This window comes from Numenius arquata, chromosome 14 (genome assembly GCF_964106895.1).
Source record: "Numenius arquata chromosome 14, bNumArq3.hap1.1, whole genome shotgun sequence".
NCBI classification, from domain to species: Eukaryota; Metazoa; Chordata; class Aves; order Charadriiformes; family Scolopacidae; genus Numenius; species Numenius arquata.
Window position 1 is genome coordinate 9,491,107 of NC_133589.1, and position 23,795 is coordinate 9,514,901.

Genomic DNA, 23,795 nt, shown 5'->3' on the forward strand with positions numbered 1-23,795 from the left:
TGTTTTTTAAAATAGTTGTCTTCTGTGAGTGAGTTAGCAGACCTTGCTGATTTTTCACAAGTGGAAGTCATATGGGTGTGTGTTAACTAGCACTTTGATTAGAATAGCTTCAGTCATCCTCTTGGTTAGTTTATTTTATTTTTAGGTTATGATTATGGCTCAACAGACAGATAACACTCTTGTAGGGAGTAAAGCCAATATTCATCAGATATTAACTGAATAAAAACAAAGCTGCTTTTAGTAGAATTCTGAGCAGTGCGTTTTGTTCTAGCAGCAGTTAAATGTGTGTCTCATACAGTAGCTTTGGTGGTAATTTTATTTATGCAGTTTTGGTTTTAGGATTTTTTCTCTGTGTAGAACAGCACAACCATATTTCAAAATGAATTACTTTTTTCCCTAAAGAGATTGCAAACAAAAAGATAAACGCAGAGAAGGCAACACTAAAAAGTTGTAAGTTGTGGATTTAATTAAGTAAAGGCTTATATTCACTGTTGCCTTTTCATCTAACACTGAAGAGTCAACCAGCATTTTTAGGGACAGGAGGGGGGATTTTTTTAGGCACCTTGCAAAGATCTAAAATATCTTTATAAAAAGTTATTTAGTAAAAATAATTTTCAGTGTTTTCCAAACCACTGCACCTGGGTTTGCTTTTCAGGAGCAGTATCTAGTGACCTAACCCAGCAGTGCTGGTGTAGCTTCCCATATGCTCGCCGAGTGGCAGAGATCGGCGCAAACTGGAGGAGCGAAGTGATGTATACTGGGCGTTCCTGGTCCAGGTTAGCGTTGGTAGAGTGCAGCTGTAGGAATATTGTAAAATAGACTTCTTTCTTTCTCTTGAGGCACATCTGTTGTCTTGGAAAGGACTGTATTATGGGCTGGCCAATGCATTGTATTATTCAAGGGCAGATTCAAATTGCTCTTTTGAGAACCTTCTACTGCTGCCCAGGTGTTAAAGAAAATGATAGACACGGTACAGCCCCGGGCAGGCTGCGTCCTTCCTTCTCCACGGCTAATCAAGTTTTTTGGGTGGGTAACTGCGCTAGGTCCATCTTTCTGAAATTTAGCTAAGTATTGACCAGTGGCAGGCAAGCTTTGGACTACAGCTGTGGGCTCAGTTCTGGGCAGAAATATGAGATCTTCAGGTGCAAGTAATCATCTAGCAGGGATTGTAGTTATTAGTCTGACACCATCACTCAGGAGGACCTCAGATACTGCTTCAGAAGGTGTCTTCGCTGATCATGATTCCTTTTATGTTTCTCACAAGACATGTGGCTTTTTGTGGACTACTGAAGACTGTGGTTTCCAGATAAAGCAAGGGAAAAGAAACTTAATCCTTCCTAAATGGATATGTATGCCTTAGTCTTCTGTAAAATCAGTAACATTTTAAAAGAAGCGTCTTCATACCTGTCAGATAACGTCTCAACATGTCTCATGTAGTTGTTCTAGCTAGGAACAAAACGTAGATTTGATCCTTCAGACTCTTATAGCTATTTTAATGTTTGCTAAGCCTGCCTAATCCTTCAGAGTGTCAGGTGTCTTCAAAATTAATTGCTTAAACTGATGCCTGGCAAGAAACAGATTATCAAAGCCTATTTTATTCATACTGTCTTTTAAAATTCAAAAAATAAAGACACAAAAATAAGGTTGACAGTATTCTTCATAACTGTAATACAGCAGACGTGCTCTCCTGTAGATGATGTCATGACCTATAAGAGTTACTGGTCTGTGGGTGGGTTCATAGGATTCTGTAATACAGGAGGACACAAACGTTTTTGTTTCTTAAGTTTCTTTGTTACAAGTTACTGTAAGTTACCACTAGTAAAGTAAGTATACACTTATGATAAATTACCTATATGTATTATTCAAAGTGTTACCAGCACAGCACTCGCCAGGCTTCTCGCAGGACTGGGGCCAATTGATGACAGACAAAGTCTCATTTCAAAGATGATTTACATCGCGGAGCCTGGAGTCAGTCAGGTGTCCTCAGCGAGGGTCTGGTCTGTCCAGGAGATCTCTTGTGGTGAAGTCTTTGCAGGGGAAACTCTTGGAGATAAGCTCCATTTTAGGTAGAAAGCGAGTTATTTTTATGTTGTTAGAGACATAAGGGAGTGTAGGACACAACCACCTGGAGCCACCAGTAGCTCTTAATAACTGCTGTTTTTCATCTGGAACAACCAATAGATGATGCTGTTTTCTTAGACCACTGTTGGCTTTCTCAGTCTGTTTTTCAAGCAGGAGCAGCCAATAGCTGTTGCAGATTCCTGCTTTGTCAGGATGTTTTCCACCATTATTTTTCACCTTTTCAGACAGTAAGTTTGTTGTTGCAGTTCCTTTGTTTTGTGCTTATCAAGGGTATGTCAGGATGTCTCAGATTCTTAGGTACCCAGCTGCCATTCAAGGATGCTCCAGGTTCCTGGGCCAGGGTCTCAGGCTAGCAGTTCCCAGACATCATCTTCTGTCAGTATTTTTCCATTATAACCAGGTTGCCTTAATGGCTGCTCCAGATGGCTGATGTGTAACACACCAGAGAAAAAAAAACTGTCTCTATTTGTCCTGGGTGTTCTCATAGGAGTCATGGTGACTAAGAAAACCTCATCATGTTCGATGAATCCTCTAATTTTAATCACCATGAAACATCTAATGTTAAACTTTTGAAAAGAAACTTTTTTCTTTTTGCAAATGAGGGAAATTATTCATATGAATTATTGTAATTGGTACCTAAATCAGGTAGCTAAATTAGACTTCACATTTAATTTTCCTGATACTAGCTTTAAAACAAATCAGGATTTTATTTTTTTACTTTTTTCTCAAATTACTATTCTGACTTAGAGTCCACAAATACACATGTCAGACAGTACAGATATTACAGATTAAATGCTGCAGAGAGAAGAAATAATTGCCTTTTCTTTTTCAGAGCGATCGTTGTCTTATTCTGACGAGTCTCGACTGTCAAATCTTCTTCGGAGGATTACTCGGGAAGACGACAGAGACCGAAGACTGGCTACTGTAAAGCAACTGAAAGAATTCATTCAGCAACCAGAAAACAAACTGGTTAGTAATTTTTACCTTTCCATAGCACTGGAGTATTTCTCGTTTTATAAAACTGTCTTTTTAAAAATCTGAGTATTGGGATATGTCTGCAAGGATTACCTTATATACAAGGAATTTCCTTCCATGACGAAGGAAGGATTGCCTGTACTTTTTCCAGCATCCAGGAAATTTTTTATTGCTCAATTACTTTCGACGTATTGCCTTAAAGCAAACTACTTGAATGATAAGCTACAGGGATAAATATGACATGCATGTGGAGTTTTTTGACTGGTCTTAGCAATGTCCTTTGAATCCTTCAGCAGGGAAGTAGAGGAAAAGAAGTAAAACGTCTTGTTGTCTAGTTCAAGACTGTTTCTGTATTTTAAATTTAAAATACACAGATATTTATACAGTCTTGTGAACAGCTCATCTTAGAGTTGCTTAGCGTTCTAGCTAAACACCTTTGTATGTGGATTTCTTTTTATGGGAGGGGAACAAAGTAAGTCTTTGGTTTTGTTACATCTTTGGTGGTTTTTAATGGATTGTTGAACTCTAATATCCTCAAGTGTTTCTTAAGGATTTGGGAGTGGAAGGGGAAGTATCTCATTGTGGGTATATGTTTTTAATAATACTTTTTCTGAAGTGAAGTATTATTAGTATTTTGTCTGACATATCTCCCCCACTGTTCTGGAGAGCTTTGGAGTTCTCCAAGTATCAAAAGAGCAGGAAGCGATGGTTTAATACCCTGTCACTCATTTACAGGCAGTGCTGTGATATTCCAGTTGTGGGTTATATGTCTGTCCATATTTATAAGAATTTTGTTCTTTCTTTCATTATATATTAATTAACCAGTGGTAATTGTGCTGTTTTCCAAAAGGCCTGACAAATATTGAGACTTTTCTACTCTGTGCATGTAGGTTTAAGCAAACCATGTGCAAGTCTAGCTTTCCTCTGAAACAAAATTCTTGTTAATACAAGGGTTTGGGGAATGAATGCTTTCCATAATTATTCCGTGGTTGCATTTTTTTAATTACTTCCAGTATTATCAATGTATTTTTTCGTCCATTTATTTTTTTACTCCAACAACATTTTATTTAGGTTTATTGATATCTCAGAACATATTGGAACTGCCATTCTAATATCTAACTCAGTGGTGACAGACTTTGTACTTGTTAGTGATCAGGATGTTAAAAGTTTGTCACCGAGAAACTTTAAACTTCTCCTGGCTCACTAATGAGAACAAGATCAGATGTCAAGTGATATCCACAATGTCAAGCCTAAAATTTTGTAATGGACAGTGTTTAACCTAGCTGTAGCTCCTTCAGTTCTTGACACTAAGTGTAGTTTAACAGAGTTCTTTTCATTCTCTGGGTTGAAATGTGTGTTCAGTAAAGTAGTAAAAGTCACTACTGAAACTTTGTCATGTCAGTACCATTGTAATGTAATGGCATTGTGCTCCAGCTTCTAAATTGTACAGATGCCTTCTCCTGTCTCTCTTGTAACCTCTTTTGTGGATACCAGGCATATTTTTAAAATGTCCTTGTGAGTTCTGAGGGGCCAAGCATGTGGACCTCTTTCTCACCCCTCCACCCATCCCCAAGAGTGACGTTGCTCAAAACGTAACAAGAAAAACTAGATAACATCCACTGTGTTAAAGATTAATAACTTTTAAAGATTAATAAAGATTAATAACTTAAAGATTAATAAACAAACCTTTTCATTAACTCTTCAAGAAAACTTCTTGTCAATATCTTATTCAGATGCAGCTAATGTATTATTTTGCAACTCACCTCACTAATGTGAGGTTTTTTCAGTGTGTATTAGGAAAACAAGTATTTCTGGTTATGTGTACTGAGCAGCACTGGTTCATCAATAATGTTTCATCCATCAAAATAGTACTCTGTTTCTTTGAAAGTCAGGATTGCCTAAGGAGAAATTATAATACATCAGATTGTATGATCTGATCAATTACATATGCTGCTGATACAATTGATTATTAGTATAGGAGACTAGGGCTTCAGTAGATGCTACTAATGAGCTGTATGATGAGTCTTACACTTGTGATGTAATGTTATCAGCAAGAACTAAACTTAGAACAAATCTTGATTGCAGGCTGCCAGTGTATTTTTGTGGTTACTGTAAATAAATATGAAATATAACATGTAGGATAATGTTGCAGTATTGCTTAATATAGTTCATGCTAGTCCGCAGGGGCCATGGAAAGCATAATAGCATTTTGTTAGCAACCAGAACTGGCAGTGGTGTGTTTAACATGGGTGTAAACAGGGCCAAGTTTGCAGTATTGTGCCATTATTATGCTTATGCCTTTTATGTATCTCATACTATAGGTACTAGTTAAACAACTGGATAATATCCTGACTGCCATTCATGATGTACTCAATGAAAGGTAAGCTGAAAAAGCTAAGCAGTTGGAAGGCTTTAAAGAGGAAAAATAATGACAGCGTTAGGTTTGAATTTCAGTATAGATGTGAAGTGGAAGGGGGGAAAGGTTGAAAGGAATTAATTCACTAATTTTGCATGGGTGTGACATTGCAGTAACAGGACAGAACTGGGGAGAGTTAAGACTCCTAGGCATTTCAACAATACTGTGAGACTCGCCGTTTCAAGTGTGCTCTGGACAGACCTTGAGTGCACAAGTGGCTTTTATGTTGTAGGTAATGTGAAGCCTCTCTCACCTATGTTTAGTCACCTGGGTGGAGTAGAGCGCTGCTGTGGTTGTCTAGCTTGGAAATTGAACATAAGTTTTTTATAACCTGATCTAATTCATTTACATGTGACTTAAGAGCATATGTAGAGGGAGCTCAGGTGTGTATGGGCTTTTTGGTGTTCAGTTCAGTGTTATTGCCCAAAGTCAGCTCTACGTTAAGAATTTTCTCCCTTGGATAGTGTGTTGCAAGTAGAATAGCCTATTTATTACATACTTGTATTCAAGTTGTTTTATTCCATAGAATTAATATTTCATAGAATTTTTCAGATTATTAATTTTAGGTTTATCACTGCTGCCATTAAGTAGGAGAGAAGCAACTTCATTCATGCATATGTTCTTCTTTAGGAAATGTTTTAATTTGTTAATGATTTCTTCTGTTCTGCTCTCATGTCTGGAGATTCCACGTCTCTCTCTTTTTTTTTTTTTTCTCCCCAAAATACAGTAGCAAATTGCTTCAAGAACTGAGACAGGAAGGAGCTTGCTGTCTTGGCCTTCTTTGTGCTTCTCTGAGCTACGAGGCTGAGAAGATCTTTAAATGGATTTTTAGCAAATTCAGCTCATCCACAAAAGATGAAGTTAAACTTCTTTATTTGTGTGCAACCTACAAAGCACTGGAGACCGTAGGAGAAAAGAAAGCCTTTTCATCTTTAATGCAGGTAAGACTACAAGTTAAAATTGGGTTATTAATGATTTTTTCCAATGCAATGCTTTAATCAACTTTTTAAACTGGAATGAACAATAAATAATGCTATGTTGACATAATAAGTAAATATAATTACAACTGGAAGGGAACTTTCTGACTGAATGGAATTCTTTGATTCTGATTGCATTAGAAAAGAATGTCAAGTCTTTGTAGAATGATACAGTCTACGTATCATCGATACGATCTGCGCATCGATTTGATGTGACTTTTTAGTATATATTGCAGATCCAAGAAGAAGAATCTTGTTGAGACCAAAAGGAGAATTCAAGTGGAATGGTGCACAAAACCTGACCTTTGATTGCTTTGTGCTACCTCCTATTTATGATTTCTAACCTGAATTGTAATTAGATCTGAGAAGGAGTAGGATGTGTGCACACAAATCTGGTCCCCTGGTTCAAGTTTTAGGGTCTGTAATTTTGGGTATAGAACAGCAATGTCCAGGTCTCTGCTCCAATTTCAAATTTACTTTACAGGGCCAAAAAGCTTCAGCAGGAGAAACAGGAATGTAGAACTTAGGAACTTCGGTCTGCCATATTTCAAGCAAATGCCCACTTAATTATTTTTGTAGAGTGTATGTGCTGCTTTTTACATTTCTTTCCTTCCTACAGAAAGAGTATTGAGATGTTTCTGTTTGAATCAAAGTAGTTTGCTAAGAAGTGTTCAACACTGAATAAATCTGTGTCTAATATTGTAAGTTTTACATGTTGATTTAATGAAGTGAAATGTCTAATGGCATTGTTTTACTTTTTAGCTTGTAATGACCAGCCTGCAGTCCATTCTAGAAAATGTGGATACACCAGAATTACTGTGCAAATGTGTCAAGTGCATCCTTTTGGTGTCCCGATGCTACCCACACATTTTCAGCACCAATTTTAGGGTAAGCTTACTTTGTCCTCTGTATTTTCTTTCTCACATAGAAATGTTGGTGCTGCAAATTGGGTAATTAACCTTTTTTTCAAAATTGCTTTCCAGGACACAGTGGACATACTGGTTGGGTGGCACATAGATCACACTCAGAAACCTTCATTGACGCAACAGGTGTCTGGTAAGTTTGACCAAAGAGTCGCCAATGTAGTCCCACTCTGGCTTGCAGATGATGTGGGTTTATTTACACAAGTCTGGTCCTACTGACACGGAAGATGACATAAAACCAAGATGAGTTTCTGGCTGCATAACAAGAGACTTTGTTCCTATTTTTTTAGTAAATTTTACATTTGCCATTTTTGATACATATGGAAAAATGGGATGCTTTATTCAGGCTACATTTAAACATCAATTGCTTTGTGTAACTTTTCAACAATTTTACTAAGTATATAGATCTTAATATATTCTTTCACAGAAAATATATTTTCTCCCATGTACTTCTAGAAAAATCTTTGTGGTAAAGATACTGTACTGGGATTTAAGAAATTGGGAAACTTTTTCCCACAGTTAGAGTAGTTATCTTGGAGTTATTCACAGCAAGTCTGTTATGTTTCCTGTGTCATAGGTTCTATCCTTACTGTTTAACTGCTGTGGGACTGACCTTAAAATGAATTTGTCAAAGGCACAAAAGAGGGAAATACAATTTATAAGTATTTTAGAAACTACTTATGTCAAATTTTCGTACAGATGACCTTCTCTTATTTTAGCAACTTTTACCTAGCAACATGCAACTAAAATTTAATTTTCATATGTTACCTTGTTCCCCTGTTTTAATTACCCTGGCATTTTCATACAGGATGGCTGCAGAGCTTGGAGCCCTTTTGGGTGGCTGATCTTACTTTTTCTACCACGCTCTTGGGTCAGTTTTTAGAAGATATGGAAGCTTATGCTGAGGTAAACAAGACTTTGTGGTATATACCAGAGTTAACTGGTGTGGATTTCTTAATAAATATGCAGTGTGATGCTTGTGGATGTGCTACATTTGTAGAAAATAAAATTATATGGTTTTCCCGAGGATCAAAGTACGGAGTATACTTAAGGCATGTATAATTTAAATGACAATTCTACACGAAATCTCATGAACTACTTAAATAGCGTCATAGCCAGGCTTTCTGCCATTGTTGATTGAGACTATCATGTTATAATAAAAATGAAAGCAGTTAACCAACCAGGAATGCTTTAATTTTTAAAACTGCAACGAAGACATTTCTTCTTTCCTTGGTGTTTTCCCTGATTGTCCAACTTCAGGGTTTTTCAGAAGTAGTGACCACTGGGGTAGAGGGATTCTTAATGCTTCCGTAGGTGAATAGTAAATTGATTGTATTATGCAGGAAATAATGCAGCAGAAACTGATAGAAAACTAAAGTGTATTCATTTAACATACTTCATTTTGACTTCAACTTTTGCGTAGTTAACAGGGCACAGAGTTTATCTGACACTGTCATTAAAGGGAGGGTTTGGGGGTTTTGTGGGGGGTTGTCTTTTTCTTAAGATACAAGAATGTGCTCATACAGATTATGATATATTATGTATGTTAACATGCAGATCCTATTGGTGAAATTGTACTTCCAGCATAATCTGTTTTACTCAAAGCAGAATGAATAATTTGATTTTGTTAGTGTACTTACATGTACACCAAGGCTTCTGAAGGTGCAGCTTAAGGAGTTAGGATTCACAGACCTCTCTGGCAGTGTCAAGCCCACAGAAACGTGTGTTGCTCTGACTGTGGGCACACGGTTGTTAGTGATTAGTCGGTGCAGTAAGTCACTGCTTATCAGCTTGTCTGCTGAACTGGACGACGTGCATATTCTTAGTCACGGAAGAGTTTTAAGATAACATGTGTTAAGTTAAATCACGGAGGAGGGTGGTTCCAGCTAGTGTGTTTTTATCTGACAGTGGGGTAGACCAAGGCTATATCTATACTAATGAGATCAGCACTTCTGGGAATGTTCCCAGCACTGATGCCAGCTGGCACGAAGCAGCCTGCTGGTAAACTCATGGTCTCTGGATCAAGGTGGCTGCATGTAAACAGTAGGATGGGAACAGCCACTTGAACATCCTGACTCCAGCTTGTGGGCGGGAATTGTTTGGGAGAGTAGTAAAAGTGTGCAGACAACTGTTGCAACAGTGCAGCAATATGGATGGTCAGGTTCCAGGGTCCAGGAACATCATAAGTCTCTGTTTTAATTTATGAGGTATAGTCTGAGTATTCTCTTTTAGTGACTAAATTAATGAGCAGCAGCTCATTACTGCTCTGACTTGCTCATTGTTGTTGTCTATGTCCCATCTTTGTATGTGTGTGAAGTTAGAGATATTGGATAAATATATCTATAACTGGATAGTATCTATAATATGTCTGGAAAGTAGTTATAATTAAGTATTTTCAATCTGGTATTTTGATCTTTTATGCATGTAATTATAACTGTCAATGGTGTGTACTGATATAAAACTTCTGTGCTGTAGGACCTCAGCCATGTGGCTTCTGGGGAATCTGTAGATGAAGATATTCCTCCTCCTTCAGTGTCACTGCCTAAACTGGCTGCACTTCTTCGGGTTTTCAGTACTGTGGTGAGGAGTATCGGGGAACGCTTCAGCCCGATTAGAGGACCACCAATCACGGAAGCATATGTAACTGATGTAAGAGATGAAGTTTCTCTTCTTGTTTTTCTTTGTTGCTGACATGATTTGTCACCACATAGTGATGCTATTCACTGTTGAGTTTATTTAGTTTTTGTGAATTTTACCTGAATATATATATGCTCAGCTTTGAGCAAATATTTTTCTTGAAGAAATATGCTACAAGAATTTCATTAAATATTAAGGTATAGATTGTCATAGGGGCACATAGGAGTCATATACAGCAGAAACTGTTTTAGGCATTTTAATTTCATGCAGCTAGGTCCGTGCTTGTGTCATCTGTCTTTGTAAATGTTACCATTTATTCTAATTGCTATGATGCTAAAAAACTAAATTCAAATTATGAATTGGATTTTATAAAATGTAGGGGTTTTTTATCCATGCTGAAATTGTATCTATCAAATCTGATAGCAAAGTCCTGTTGTTCTAAAGTATAGTATAGACTGGTGTAAACTCTGAATAAATATTAAATAATATGCTAAGTAGCTGCCATACTTTAACAGAAACTGTAGAGAGTGTGAATGATTACAAAAAAAGATTAAACAAGATAAAAATACTTAGGGTTAAAATCTTGTTGTTGCTGCATTCCCTGTGCAACTGGAATTTTTGCTCTTGCTGAATTCTGTGAGGTTCAGAACTTCTTGGATAAATACATGTATAGATTTCTCAATTAAAGTCAAGATAGTTATGGCACTTGTCTCTTAATCTGCAGAGGATTCTTGTGACACAAGCTCAAGAAAGGAAAACTAGTCTGTCTTTTGCAAGAGGAGGTCTGTTGACATCACTTGGAACTGAACAGGATTCTGAACAATGAATTTAGGTTTTCTAGGTCTTTGCAGGTCTTAAACTGAGTAGGAAACCAGGCAACTGAAAGTTCACTTTTTCTTATACTTCTGAAGTGTAGTGCCATGATGTGCATTATTTGGAATATTTGTTGACAGAATTTACCAAGCTGCAGAGTAGGTGATGGGACAGGATATCAAATGGATGTGAATATAATTAAAGTAGCATGCAGTCCTTGACTCTTTTTAATGGAGTTTAATTTTAGTGTGTCTTTAATTTTCCAGGTTCTGTACAGAGTAATGAGATGTGTGACTGCAGCAAACCAAGTATTCTTTTCTGAAGCCGTACTTACAGCTGCCAATGAGTGTGTTGGTGTTTTACTTGGCAGCCTAGATCCCAGTATGACCATACACTGTGACATGGTCATCACATATGGATTAGATCAAATGGAAAACTGTCAGACTTGTGGCACTGATTATATCATTTCAGTCCTGAATCTGTTGACACTGGTTTGTACATATTTTTATTACTGTGGTTTTCTCATTGGAAAATGTTTTCTAAGCAACCTTGCTTTTTTTGTGTGTGTGTATTAGATAAATATTTAAAACTCTTCCTGGTCACAAGCAAGAAATTCCTCTTCTAAATGCTTGTGTACTTTTCTGTAAAGCTTGTGCTGCTAGCTTGTTTATGGATTTGGTTTGTCCTTAAATTGGTGGTTAGTTTTAGCCTGAGTGTTTGTGTTTTGGTTTTTTGTTTTTTTTTTTTCTTTTTTTTCCCTGTCTGGCTTGACTGTTGGACAGTGCCATTCTCTGGCCTCTGTAGTTGATAATACCACCTGATGAATTTCAGAATCTTACTGCTTAATATGTCCTAATTATCTACTTATGCCATGACCTGGGAAATCAGACTTCTTCAAAACATAACTCTTAATATGTAGGTCACAAACTCTTAAACCCACATCAATCTAAATTAATCATGTGATGTTTTCTCTGTCGTGCTATTAAAGCCGGGAAACAACTAATTCTCTGAATTTGGGAAAGCAAATACAAAATATTTGTATTGCTGGGAAGCTGTTTTTTCTAAATACAGTATATAAAAGCTAGAAAAACAGTATTTTAATTAATCTTTAATAATCTGTAATAAAATAAAAAAAATAAATAAAAATTAATTTAGGTAAAGGCATTCACAATTTTGTTTATTATCCTCAGATTGTTGAACAAATAAATACAAAACTGCCATCGTCATTTGTAGAGAAATTATTTATACCAGAGTCTAAACTACTTGTTCTTCGTTATCATAAGGAAAAAGAGGTAAGAGTCGGTGACTTCTACAGGTGTATTACAACAGCCTTCATGCACTTCTTAGAATATAATTATTAATGTGTGAAACTTTGTTCGCCTTAAATATATTTTTTATCTAACTGTATATCTATGAAACTTTTGAAAAGGTTGATGTAGCTAGTTGTAGATTTTGGCATTTAGGTTTGATAAGGAATTGGTGAGTTGGCCATCATACCAGATAGAGGAGTCCTTAGTTGATGTGGCTTTCATACTCAGCCTGTTATGTGGATGATCCAGACAGTGATTAATAGCATTCTGTAAGTAGTACTTAATTACAGAAAACTGCAGATAGGTATGTGCATCAGACTACGCTATTCATAGATGGAGCACAATTTTAAATTCTGTGTTGGTGATTAATGTATTTTATGATGTCATGCTAATCAATTATTACTCTAATTATTTTATATTCTCAAGGTTGTTGCAGCAGCCCTTGCTGTATACCAAGCCGTATTGAGCCTGAAGAACATTCCTGTTTTGGAGACTGCTTACAGGTTGATTCTAGGAGAAATGACCTGTGCTCTAAATAGTCTTCTGTATAGTTTACATCTTCCTGAGGCCTGCTCTGAAATCCAGCATGACTCTTTCAAGAAGCATATATTAAATGTGGATAATGCGAAGTTTGTTGTTATATTTGACCTCAGTGCTCTAAGTACTATTGGAAATGCTAAAAACTCATTAATTGGGGTGAGTGAAACTCTACAGATAAAGTTTGTGCAATTAAGTGTAAAAACTCTTTTTTACTTAAAATACACCACAACGTATTTCACCAGTAGTGCACATATGTATAATTAAAATGGTCATATTTGTTTCCCAACATATGTTACAGAAAAACTGCCCTTATTAAAACTTACGGAAACAGAATGGGTGGATTGTATCTAGTTGTACTTAATGAAAAGCAGTTTCTAGGGAAGAGTGTCTTATCAGGGTTATTCATGGATTGATTCTAAGATTGTCATAGTAATTTTTTTTGAAAATCAAGACTGGTAAAAGCAGCTTTAGTGTGTCCTCTTATAGTATATCAGCCATGTGAAAACACTTGTTCCAGATCTTTCCAAATAAAAACATAAACTGCTTTTAACAGGTTGTTTAAAATAGTTACAATTAAGGTCAGAAAATTAATACAGTTAAATTGTTTCCCTTTGGAAAAAGCAAAACATGATAATTAGTGGTATGGAAACTATACTTAAAAACAGATGCTATTTATTGTTTCTTGGCTTATGTTGCTATTGTTTTATAGATGTGGGCCCTTTCACCGACTGTGTTTGCACTACTGAGTAAAAACCTGATGATTGTTCATGGTGACATAGCAGTTCATTTTCCTGCTGTGCAGTATGCAGTACTCTATACCTTATATTCACACTGTTCCAGGTATGAAGATTACTAATTCATCAGTATTTTAAGAGCACTAGGATAGACTGATCTGAGTAGAATATAGTGTTGGAGGGATGAATTTAAATAGGCTGTTACAATTACGCTTTTGCCCAAACTTCCTAATCAGTTTTTACTTTCATTAATTGCAGGGAGTCTGTATCTCAGCCAAGAAAGCATATCCTGGCTTAAAATTTGGCATTTTATTCAAAGACAGATTAGAAGTCTTGTGTTTGAATAGAGATAACTGAGGGAGAACTCTACTGAAAGTAAATAAGGAAAGATTATTTACTATTTTGCTTACTGTGAGATCTAGGAGAGGTAATGAAATGTAAACAATAGATTTAAACACATTTTGGACCTTATTACTACAAAATGTTGTCAAACTAAGGGAATATATTAGTTTAACTGCTACTTTGTATGTTTCTTGCTTTTAGTGATTTTTCACTAAGCATTCGATACCAGCCACAGTTGAAAGCAGGTTCCTGGGCTGCATGGACTGATGTAAAATTGCAGCTTTGTTCTTTTAGGCCAGGGAGCAAAATACTTGGGTTTTGATATAAAGTGGTTACTGTGTGGGTGTATGTTAACTTTTGCTGCTGGGTTTTTTGGTTGGGTTTATTTGGGGTTCTTTTTTGGTTTGGTTTTGGTTTTTTGGGTTTTTTTTGTTTGGTTGGTTTGTCTTGTTGCTGTTTTTCTCCCCTCCTGTATACTTTAAGGAAGTATCCCTAATTTCAGGGTCGGTTTATATTTTATGTTTTTTCCTGCCTTTTCAGGCATGACCATTTCATATCCAGTAGCCTCAGTTCTTCCTCTCCCTCTCTGTTTGATGGAGCGGTTATAAGTACTGTAACCACAGCAACAAAAAAACATTTCTCAATCATACTAAACCTTTTGGGGCTACTGCTTAAGAAGGATAACCTTACTCAAGATACCAGGTAACTAACATTTTCTTATTAATCAGGAGAGAGGGGATTTGTGTTTTTTTTTCCCCATTAGAATGGCTTAATTCAGAAGTGAGGATAACTTTGATCTGTAAAACTTGGGGTAAATTTAACCTGACAAGTATTTGGTTTTAATGAGACAATAATGAAATACCTATCGAAGAAGTAGCTCATTTTTATGCATGAAAACTACAAACATTGAAACCATCAGAAGATGTATACAGTAAAAGCAGAGCTATCAAACTTTACTGAAAAACAGATTTTGCTCATGGAGAGTACCCTTTTACAATGGGTACATTCTGGTATTACCAAAATGCTGTGAAAGCTAGGGATATTTTTATGTTAGAAACCCTTTTGTTTCAAAACTATGAGTTATGGTACAATAGTCATTTGTAACATGAAGTAGTTTGTTATATTGAAAGATAATCTCTCTGTAACTGTATGGAGTGACATACTTTTGGTTTTTGAAGGAAACTACTTATGACATGGGCTTTGGAAGTGGCTGTTCTGATGAAAAAATCGGAAACATATGCACCGTTATTTTCGCTCCCATCTTTTCATAAGTTTTGTAAAGGACTTTTAGCAAACAGTAAGATATCGCATATTTTTACTTAACTATCTTTTACACAGCATAATTAAGTACATAAGTGACCTTCTCATATACCATTGATAGCTGTAACTGTACTTATTTCCTTTACTTTTAAGGATGCTTCCATTTTGTATTGCACAAAAGCTTATGCTTTCCTGCTGTAATTTTTCTCAAACTAGCCATTACTTATGCAAATAATTGTCATCTTAAAATAATATTTGTGATTGTGAAATTGGTCTACCAAAAATGTGAGTAGCGTGCCAAATCTTGTAAGACTGCATTTTATTTTATCAAAAGCAGCGGAATCATTCCATAATGTGATGTGTTTTTTTTTTTATTTCAAAATAACCTGGAAATAGAAATACGGGAACAAATACTTTTTGTACCATAATACTAGCAAGAGCAGTAACTTCTCAAGGCCGCGAGTTACTAACTTTACCGTAGTTTCTTATTGAAATATATTGTCTAATGCCAGTGTGTGAAGACCATAGAAGGATTAATCTGTCAGCCATCAGAAAAGGCCCATAAGTAACATGTAACACAAGTGACTTTTTGTTACTAAGCATTTATTTATTATAGTGAAATCAGTCAGCTAACTCAAGATAGAAGTATTGCTTAAAGCCTGTGTCTCCTTCTACCAGCTATCCTGTAAAAATGTCTTTAGATGTTCTGCCACAACCAGAATAATGTGTAATTTATATAATTCTAACAAGAATAACTTTTTTTTCTACTCTTTAATTCAGCACTTCTGGAAGATGTCAATATTTGTCTTCAAGCATGTAGTAGCCTCCATGCCCTGTCTTCCTCCCTGCCAGACGATCTTTTACAAAGGTACTTGCACAGAATTTTGTATATTTGAATTATGTAGTTAATGGAAATGTTCTGACCTTTTTTCCTTTTTGGTCATGCCAGGTGTGTTGATGTGTGTCGTGTTCAGCTAGTACATAGCGGTGCTCGTGTAAGACAAGCTTTTGGAAAACTTTTGAAGTCAATTCCTCTTGATGTTGTGTTGAGGTAAGTTGTTCAGATTAACTTTAATATAGAGAATGGTTTGGTTTCTTTCTTCGAAGAGATTTACCTGAAGAATAATGCCAGACAAATGTCATTGTATTTTCTCAATTTAAAATCAAAAAGCATGACAGTGTCTTTCTGTATTTTCTACTGTTACAGGCTTAAGAGCAATAGATAGTACACAAAGTAGTTAACAAATTTGATAAACTGTGCAGCATTTCTTGCATCAAAAATGCATACTTGGAAGGTCCGTGTTATCCAGATCTTCAGCAGTATTATGTCTTGCCTTTTGTCTCCAAGACCTGCACTCTTAAAGCACTTTGTCTTATACCAAAGAGTATACTCATTTCCAGTCATTGCATATATATACACACACACATAACTTTTTTAAACAATATTTTTTGATTTATTCAAGTACATTATAGCATGGTTTGGTTTTTTGTTTTGTTTTGTTTTTTCCCCTCCCCTCTTCCTGCAGTAACCGTACCCACACAGAAATACAAGAAATTTCTTTGGCTATAAGAAGTCATATGAGCAAAGCTCCAAGTAATACATTCCACCCGCAGGATTTCTCTGATGTCATTAGTTTTATTTTGTACGGAAACTCTCACCGAACTGGGTAAGAACTTCTTTTAAAACTGAAATTCATGGATATTGAATTGATAGTGAACAATTCCATGTTAGATCTAGTTTAAAATTTGTAATTATCTTTACAAATTACAAATTATCTTTATCTTCAGTCTTTCTGTACACTTCTCTTAAGCATTTAATAAATAACTTCAAATACACACCTATTTGCATATGTACAGTACTGTTTGGAAATAATCCTATGAGTGACTTGCTTGAGAGTAATAGGTAGCTGAAGTGTGTGCAGTATGAATTTATCTCGTGAACTTATGTTAATGTACTGATATTTTCTTTCAGGAAGGATAATTGGTTAGAAAGATTGTTCTATAGCTGTCAAAGGCTAGATAAGAGAGATCAACCAACCATCCCTCGTAATCTGTTGAAGACTGATGCGGTCCTTTGGCAATGGGCTGTTTGGGAAGCAGCTCAGTTCACTGTTCTTTCGAAGTTGAGAACTCCTCTGGGTAGAGCCCAAGATACATTTCAAACAATTGAAGGTAATGTAAAGAATATAATTTATTTTCATGGGGTTTTTTTTGTAAGAGATTGTGCAGCAAAGAACTTCATGTCCAAGGCAAGAAGCACAATGGCTTTATTTTTCAGTGATTATAGATCTTTAGCTTGTTTTTGTCTGACATATCAAGAAGTGCAATGGCAGAAGAGCATTTGCATAATTACTATTAACTTCTAAGTGATTTTACTTTAGCATTGTTAATCCTTGACATATCTAAATAAAATATTGTCTGGTAACTTTCTTTTTCCATATTTTGGTAAAATGTGTAGGTATTATTAGAAGTCTCGCGGCTCATACGTTAAACCCTGACCAAGATGTTAGCCAGTGGACTACTGCAGACAATGATGAAGGACACAGTAGCAACCAGCTTAGGCTTGTTCTCCTTCTACAGTATCTGGAGAACTTGGAAAAATTGATGTACAATGCTTATGAAGGATGTGCCAATGCCCTCACCTCTCCACCCAAGGTTTGCCTGTCGTACAGTGCTGATGTTACTTGAAATGTACTGAATGAAGGGTGTTTCCAGGGTTATTCGGGTCTTAACTGTGGAACTTCAGAAGAACTTAACCAAACCAAGTTTGAGACTCTCAAATCTGGTTTTGACTTTGGCTTATTCATAGAGAACATGTGAAAACTGGATTTATTTCTGCAGTACCAGCTTGTATCGTGGTACAAATCAAGCAAGTCTGTAGTACCTCTAATTTGTAGCAGTCATGTATTCATAGGTTGTCAGCAGTCTTGTTATAAATTAACACAATTATTTGAGGCTTTAAATTGCTTTTTGAGGAATATAATAATTATTTATAAACAACATGTCCCTTTGTGTAGTTCTAACTGCAAAACATTCTTCACTGTTGAAATAAGCTGTTTAATTACTAGACCTTGACGTGACAATAGTATATAATTTATAGTCAGTTCATTTCCCAATTTTTAGCTTGCCAGTATGCCTGGCCAGTTGCATGCTATGCATGATTTCAGACCATCTGTTTTAATAAAATTCAACATGGAGAATTTTGCCTGTTTCTTAATCTCTCAATTGAAAACTCAACTGGAGAAAAGAAACCTGTCTTGACTTTGTTATAAATATTAAGTACTTAATGTAATTATTTTGATTCATACAGAAGAACGGTATTGTATAACTTACCTTTTCTGTCTTTAAAGGTTATCAGGACATTCTTCTATACTAATCGTCAGACATGCCAAGATTGGCTAACAAGGATTAGACTTTCCATCATGAGAGTTGGATTGCTGGCTGGCCAGCCTGCGGTGACAGTCAGGCATGGTTTTGATTTACTCACAGAAATGAAAACTAATAGTAGTATCTCTCAGGTACTCCCTTTTCAAGCTCTGTAGACTATTGCAAAAATGTTCCCATGATATCCTGTGAGACTTAAGCTAAGGCAATCAGTGGTCTGTAAAAGATTGTTATTTAAAGCTATGTTTTAAACTGATACTTCTGTATTTATAGACTTTTGTAGATAAGTGATACTGTAGGTTGGAGATTAGGATGTACTGTATGCATGTGGTCAAATACTCTATAAAAATTAATGCTATAGTGGAAGGTTCTACTTAAACCTTATGAAACTTCTCTTGTATTAGCGTGAGGCCTTCCCCATCTTGTGGTAGTGTAGTGTCTTTGCTTACCTGTGGGTATGAGCAGGAGGGGGATGTCCTGTGAGGGTGTCCTTCCTCTATAAGTAACTGGCAGGTAAGTGCAGGGGTGGGATGAGTGGATATAAAATTATTAAGCTTTTTAAAAAGTTCAAATAGTTTCTTCAGTACATGACTTCATTTGCTTAAATATTTTAACAAAGGAGGTTTGATAGATATTTATTACTTCCTGCTTACGAATTGTTATATAGGTATAGACCATCGCCTAGTGATGGCTAACTATTGGCATTCAGGCTGTGAATTCACAGCTTACACTCTTCCCTCAGCTCCCCTGCTTTTCCAAAAGCAGTGTAATGGATGGATACACAGAATACTTCGCTTGTAGATGCATGTAACGAAATACTGCTTTACCATTTCCAAGTGTTTAACCGTGTATATAGCTCTTACTTTACTTGAGATTTGTTAAATAAAGTTTTGGTTTCGTTTTAGGGAAATGAATTGGAAGTGACAATTATGATGCTGGTAGAAGCACTGTGTGAGCTTCACTGTCCTGAAGCTATTCAGGGTATTGCTGTCTGGTCTTCTGCTGTAGTTGGAAAGAGTCTTGCCTGGATCAATTCTGTAGCTCAACAAGCAGAAGGGCGGTAAGTTTTCTTGGATAGCTGGATGTTACAAACGGGGCGTTTTTTTTTTTTCTTTCTTATGCATAGATCTACCTCTAAGTCTTTTAAATTGTGGCGTGAATCAAGGCTGCTGATCTAATTTCCATGTCAGTTAAAGTCATCTTGTCTTTTAGAGATACCTAATGCATCCAGCATTTTTTGATATATATTTTTAACTTTTACTTTCAACTAAATTACCAAGGCTTAAATATAATTGGTGTTCCTAAGCTGTTTTTTGTTAGTTTTTTGTACACAACAGTACTATTTTTGTATTGTATTTGGTTTTCCATTGCAAAATATTAATTTAAATATTTTGTAATTAAGTTTCAGACCAGTGGCGTGATCTGATTATCTGTCACAGTTTGTCAAGAGAGAATCGAGAGAGGTGTTTTGCAGTCTTAGTTCAGCTTTGAAAAAGTGACTTTTCTGTCTATGGAAGTAGAGTCTTTGGCTGCAGATACAAATAAGTGGGTCAATGTTCCAGATAGGGTATGCCTTCATTTTGCCGTTTCATCTCCTTAAAGGAATGCATCCTTTAATCTGTATGAAGTGAAAAAGGGACAACTTTCATTATTTACCTTACATGTAAAAAACCCCAAACAAAAAAAAAAATAAAATCCAGTTTTCATAGGATTACTTAAAATAATTTGCAGCTTTGTAATACCTGAGATGTTTCTCAAGAATGTGAAGTTTAAGGTGTGAATTGTTGCCCTGGAACCAGTTTTACAATCCTCTATTAAAGGATACATAGTTAATCACTATTCAGCTTTACTCATTCAGGTAAAAAGTGAGACAGTCAAATACGAAACTCATCTCCTTCAATCTGTACGTGGTTTGAAGTTAGCATTAGAACCTGAATGGAAAAGCTTTTATCCTATGCTATAACCTGGAAATTCAGCCAGTAAACTTGTATTCTATGTTAATTCCCTTCTTTTGCTGAAGATGACACATGAACTTTTTGAGTATTGTGGTAAAGAAATGTTTAAAGTACAGTCTATTTACAAGAACCAGTTTTCGCTTTTGGTAAAATGCTGACTAAGATATTAAACCATTTAAGGTTTGAAAAAGCAACTGCGGAATACCAGGAGCACCTGTGCTCCATGACGGGGGTGGATTGCTGCATAACAGGCTTTGACAAAACTGTTCTGAAGTTGGCCAATTCAAACAGTGTGAATAACGCCAGCCCAAAGCATTCATTGAATGGTCAGTATTTGTTGGTTTCTTTTTAAGAGAAATACAATTTTGTAACTGTATGTACATAAAATTAGAACACACAATGATATAGCTGTGGGTAATGGTAGTGTCTCGTTTTTAAGTCTGAAAACCTGTTTGTCTGCAGTTAAACTGAACCACTTAATGCCATTGAAGCCAATATTATGTATAGATGTGAGGGTTTGCAGTAGTGAGGTCTAGCTGAATGAAACTAAAAACAATAGGTAAAATATTTTGTAATTTACTAATGTAATTCTAAATTATTTTAGATCATTATAACTTAAGGCTTAGTATTTATGACATAATTGTATCATAAATGTACTAGTTACTCAGTTTTTTAACTACTGAGACTTTGTTTCAGTATTCCGTTTCATCTTTGAAAAGGGACCTTCTTTGTTCCTAATTTAATTCTTTTGTTTTCCTGTTTTGATACTTCTTTACAGATATGGGCTAAATTTTTCCAACACCTCCTTTGAAAAAGTTTTTTTTAAAAAAAAGTGCAAGTGGAAGAATAATACTGTAAACGTGCAACTATTTGATTTTAAGTGGAGTGTTTTTCTTGACAAAAAACATTTGAGTAATAGAATGGTTATTTAAAAATATATAAGCATAAATTTATATATTTAAGTATATATATTCTTTTTTTGTTTCACAGGAGAAACTAGAAAAACTGTTTTGACTAAGCCAAGTGACTCTTCACCTGAAGTTATAAACTATTTGGGCAACAAAGCATGTGAATGTTACATTTCCATTGCTGACTGGTCTGCTGTTCAGGAGTGGCAAAATATGGTCCACGACTTGAAGAAAAGCAATAGTAATACCTCAATCAATCTGAAAGCAGACTTTAACTACATAAAGTAAGGATACAATTAACTTATTCAACAGTACCTTAGAATTCAGTATCTTAGAGCTGAAATACTGAAGTTTTTATGGATTTTAGAAACTGAATGTCATTGAAAAAAAGGTGTGATCAGAAGGAAGTTGTATTCTTGGAGGGGGAAAACTTGGCCATATTTACTAGCCATACAGATAAGTAAAGAGGTAACATTGTTCTAAATAGTTACTGTGGCTTTCTGATTGCTGAGGTTTCTTAGTACTCAAGAAAAACATCTTTTCACTGAAAGCAAAAGATACCAAATTTATTCTATTGCTGTTGGCAGAAGAGGCATCCTTTTGCACAAGTTAAATAATGATAAAAAATAAAACGCCTGTCAGTGGTACAGTTCTTATGAATATTTTAATTCATTAACCTAATGTAAAAAGTATATTAAGGAGGTGATCTTGGCTTGTTTCAGTTTTTTTAAATGGAATTTAGAATTGTAGTTTGTGCATTTATTTCCTAGCCTTTGATATTTTTCTGGTTCATGAAAAAATATTTGTGACATTGAAATAGTCCTTCGAGGTTTAAGGGACCTTTCTGATTCATTTGACAACTTGATTACTTTCCATCCCTGTTCTATTGCGGTAAACATCATAAAAATCCTTTTGGCTGAAACTTCTTGATGTGAAAATAAAAGCTTCTGAAGTTAGGCTTGAGTCTTTTTTTACCGTATAAGTTATTTAACAACTGGAATGCAGTCAGAAACGTGAAAATAAAACTATAAACATTGAATTGCAGATCTTTGAGCAGCTTTGAGTCTGGACAACTTACTGAATGCACTGAACAACTAGAATTATTACCAGGAGAAAATATCAACCTACTTGCAGGGGGATCCAAAGAAAAAATAGGTATAAATGCATAAGTTAACATTACTTCAAATACAAAAGTAAATATTTCTTCATGTATCTGCCTCTCTAAATTACAGGCTGAAACCTCTGAATGCAGTTTGCTGTGTTTAGTGGACTGACCATAACCTTTATGATTCGAGCTTCAAAATGATTGGCAGTGATCATTCTAAATGTTGATACAAGTGTCTTTTCTGGAGTTAATGTGTTTGTTTATAGTAATCATCAATTTTAAATATGAATACATACACATATATTAAATATATATAGTAAAAAAAGGGCTTTTTTCCAAACTTTCTTGCTCTCAAAAATGAATTTTCAAATGGTTACACTTGATAAAATTTGGCAATTCTAGTTGGTTTCAATTGTTTAATCTCTCACGTAGACATGAAGAAGCTCCTTCCTAATATGCTAAGTCCTGATCCAAGAGAACTTCAAAAAGCAGTTGAAGTACAGCTTTTGAGAAGTTCAGTGTGTCTGGCAACAGCTGTAAACCACATAGAACAGGAGCAAAAGTGGCAGTCAATCTCTGAGTAAGTTGAAATGTGCTATGAATGAATGAATGTAATATACTGTGAAAAGCTGTTCTCGTTTGTTAAACATAACTTTCTGAAAAGCATACTTTGCTTTCTACTTCGGCATCTATGGTAGTTTGGTACCAGTTTTAGCTGTTGTGAGTTAGAAGCTTACTGAGGAAAAATAAGATGATGTTTAATTTGGAGATTATGTAGTTCTTTGAGCTGATAAAATACTGCTGTTTGTCACTTTATTATTAAAGTATCATACTATAACTTGTACGTGATATTGCAAGGTTTTCTCATCTCTTTGAAGGTGTTGAATTTGCTTTTTTTTTCAGTAATTTTGGTATTGCTGTTTACTCTTCAACAAAAACGACTGTTCCGATTCTTTTATTTCAGAAATGTTATTAAGTACTTAAAACAAACATCACGAATTGCTATGGGACCTCTAAGACTTTCCACACTCACTGTGTCTCAGTCTTTACCAGTGTTGAGCACTCTTCAGTTGTATTGTTCTTCTGCTTTGGAAAACACTGTATCCAACAGGCTGACATCAGAGGTATGTCTGTGTGTTTAAAATCTAAATTGCTGTAACATCTTTCTCCATGTCCTGTCATGAAGTATTGAATATAGAACATACATTGTTTTGACCGTTGTTAATCATACTGTAAAAAGACTTCGTTTAGCTTTCTACCTTGCCTTACCTAAATTTACATCTCAGTTGGGCTTCTTTTTATAGTCATAAATCTACCATTTGCTTCAATTACTTCTAGTATTTTTAAAGTTTCATTGGTAGTTGCTTTTTAGAGAAGTGTTGATATATTTCTACATTGTAATACTCCTACAACACCCACACGTAATTTACTTTA

General features: G+C 35.5%; 1 protein-coding gene across 1 annotated transcript in view; it reads left to right on the plus strand.

Annotated features, from left to right (window-relative positions):
• The window catches only part of SMG1 (SMG1 nonsense mediated mRNA decay associated PI3K related kinase), a 64,607-nt gene that overhangs the window by 14,073 nt on the left and 26,739 nt on the right, over positions 1-23,795 (plus strand). Inside the window, exons 4-28 of the mRNA XM_074158786.1 lie at positions 2,915-3,051; positions 5,379-5,437; positions 6,201-6,414; positions 7,213-7,338; positions 7,434-7,506; positions 8,182-8,279; positions 9,849-10,022; positions 11,090-11,314; positions 12,014-12,115; positions 12,560-12,829; positions 13,383-13,513; positions 14,290-14,451; positions 14,928-15,046; positions 15,790-15,877; positions 15,959-16,060; positions 16,536-16,676; positions 16,982-17,181; positions 17,468-17,664; positions 18,360-18,527; positions 19,299-19,453; positions 20,529-20,674; positions 21,339-21,540; positions 22,302-22,411; positions 22,794-22,941; positions 23,326-23,485. Coding sequence (XP_074014887.1) covers positions 2,915-3,051; positions 5,379-5,437; positions 6,201-6,414; positions 7,213-7,338; positions 7,434-7,506; positions 8,182-8,279; positions 9,849-10,022; positions 11,090-11,314; positions 12,014-12,115; positions 12,560-12,829; positions 13,383-13,513; positions 14,290-14,451; positions 14,928-15,046; positions 15,790-15,877; positions 15,959-16,060; positions 16,536-16,676; positions 16,982-17,181; positions 17,468-17,664; positions 18,360-18,527; positions 19,299-19,453; positions 20,529-20,674; positions 21,339-21,540; positions 22,302-22,411; positions 22,794-22,941; positions 23,326-23,485 — 3,707 coding nt within the window. The remainder of the gene's footprint in view (positions 1-2,914; positions 3,052-5,378; positions 5,438-6,200; positions 6,415-7,212; positions 7,339-7,433; positions 7,507-8,181; positions 8,280-9,848; positions 10,023-11,089; positions 11,315-12,013; positions 12,116-12,559; positions 12,830-13,382; positions 13,514-14,289; positions 14,452-14,927; positions 15,047-15,789; positions 15,878-15,958; positions 16,061-16,535; positions 16,677-16,981; positions 17,182-17,467; positions 17,665-18,359; positions 18,528-19,298; positions 19,454-20,528; positions 20,675-21,338; positions 21,541-22,301; positions 22,412-22,793; positions 22,942-23,325; positions 23,486-23,795) is intronic.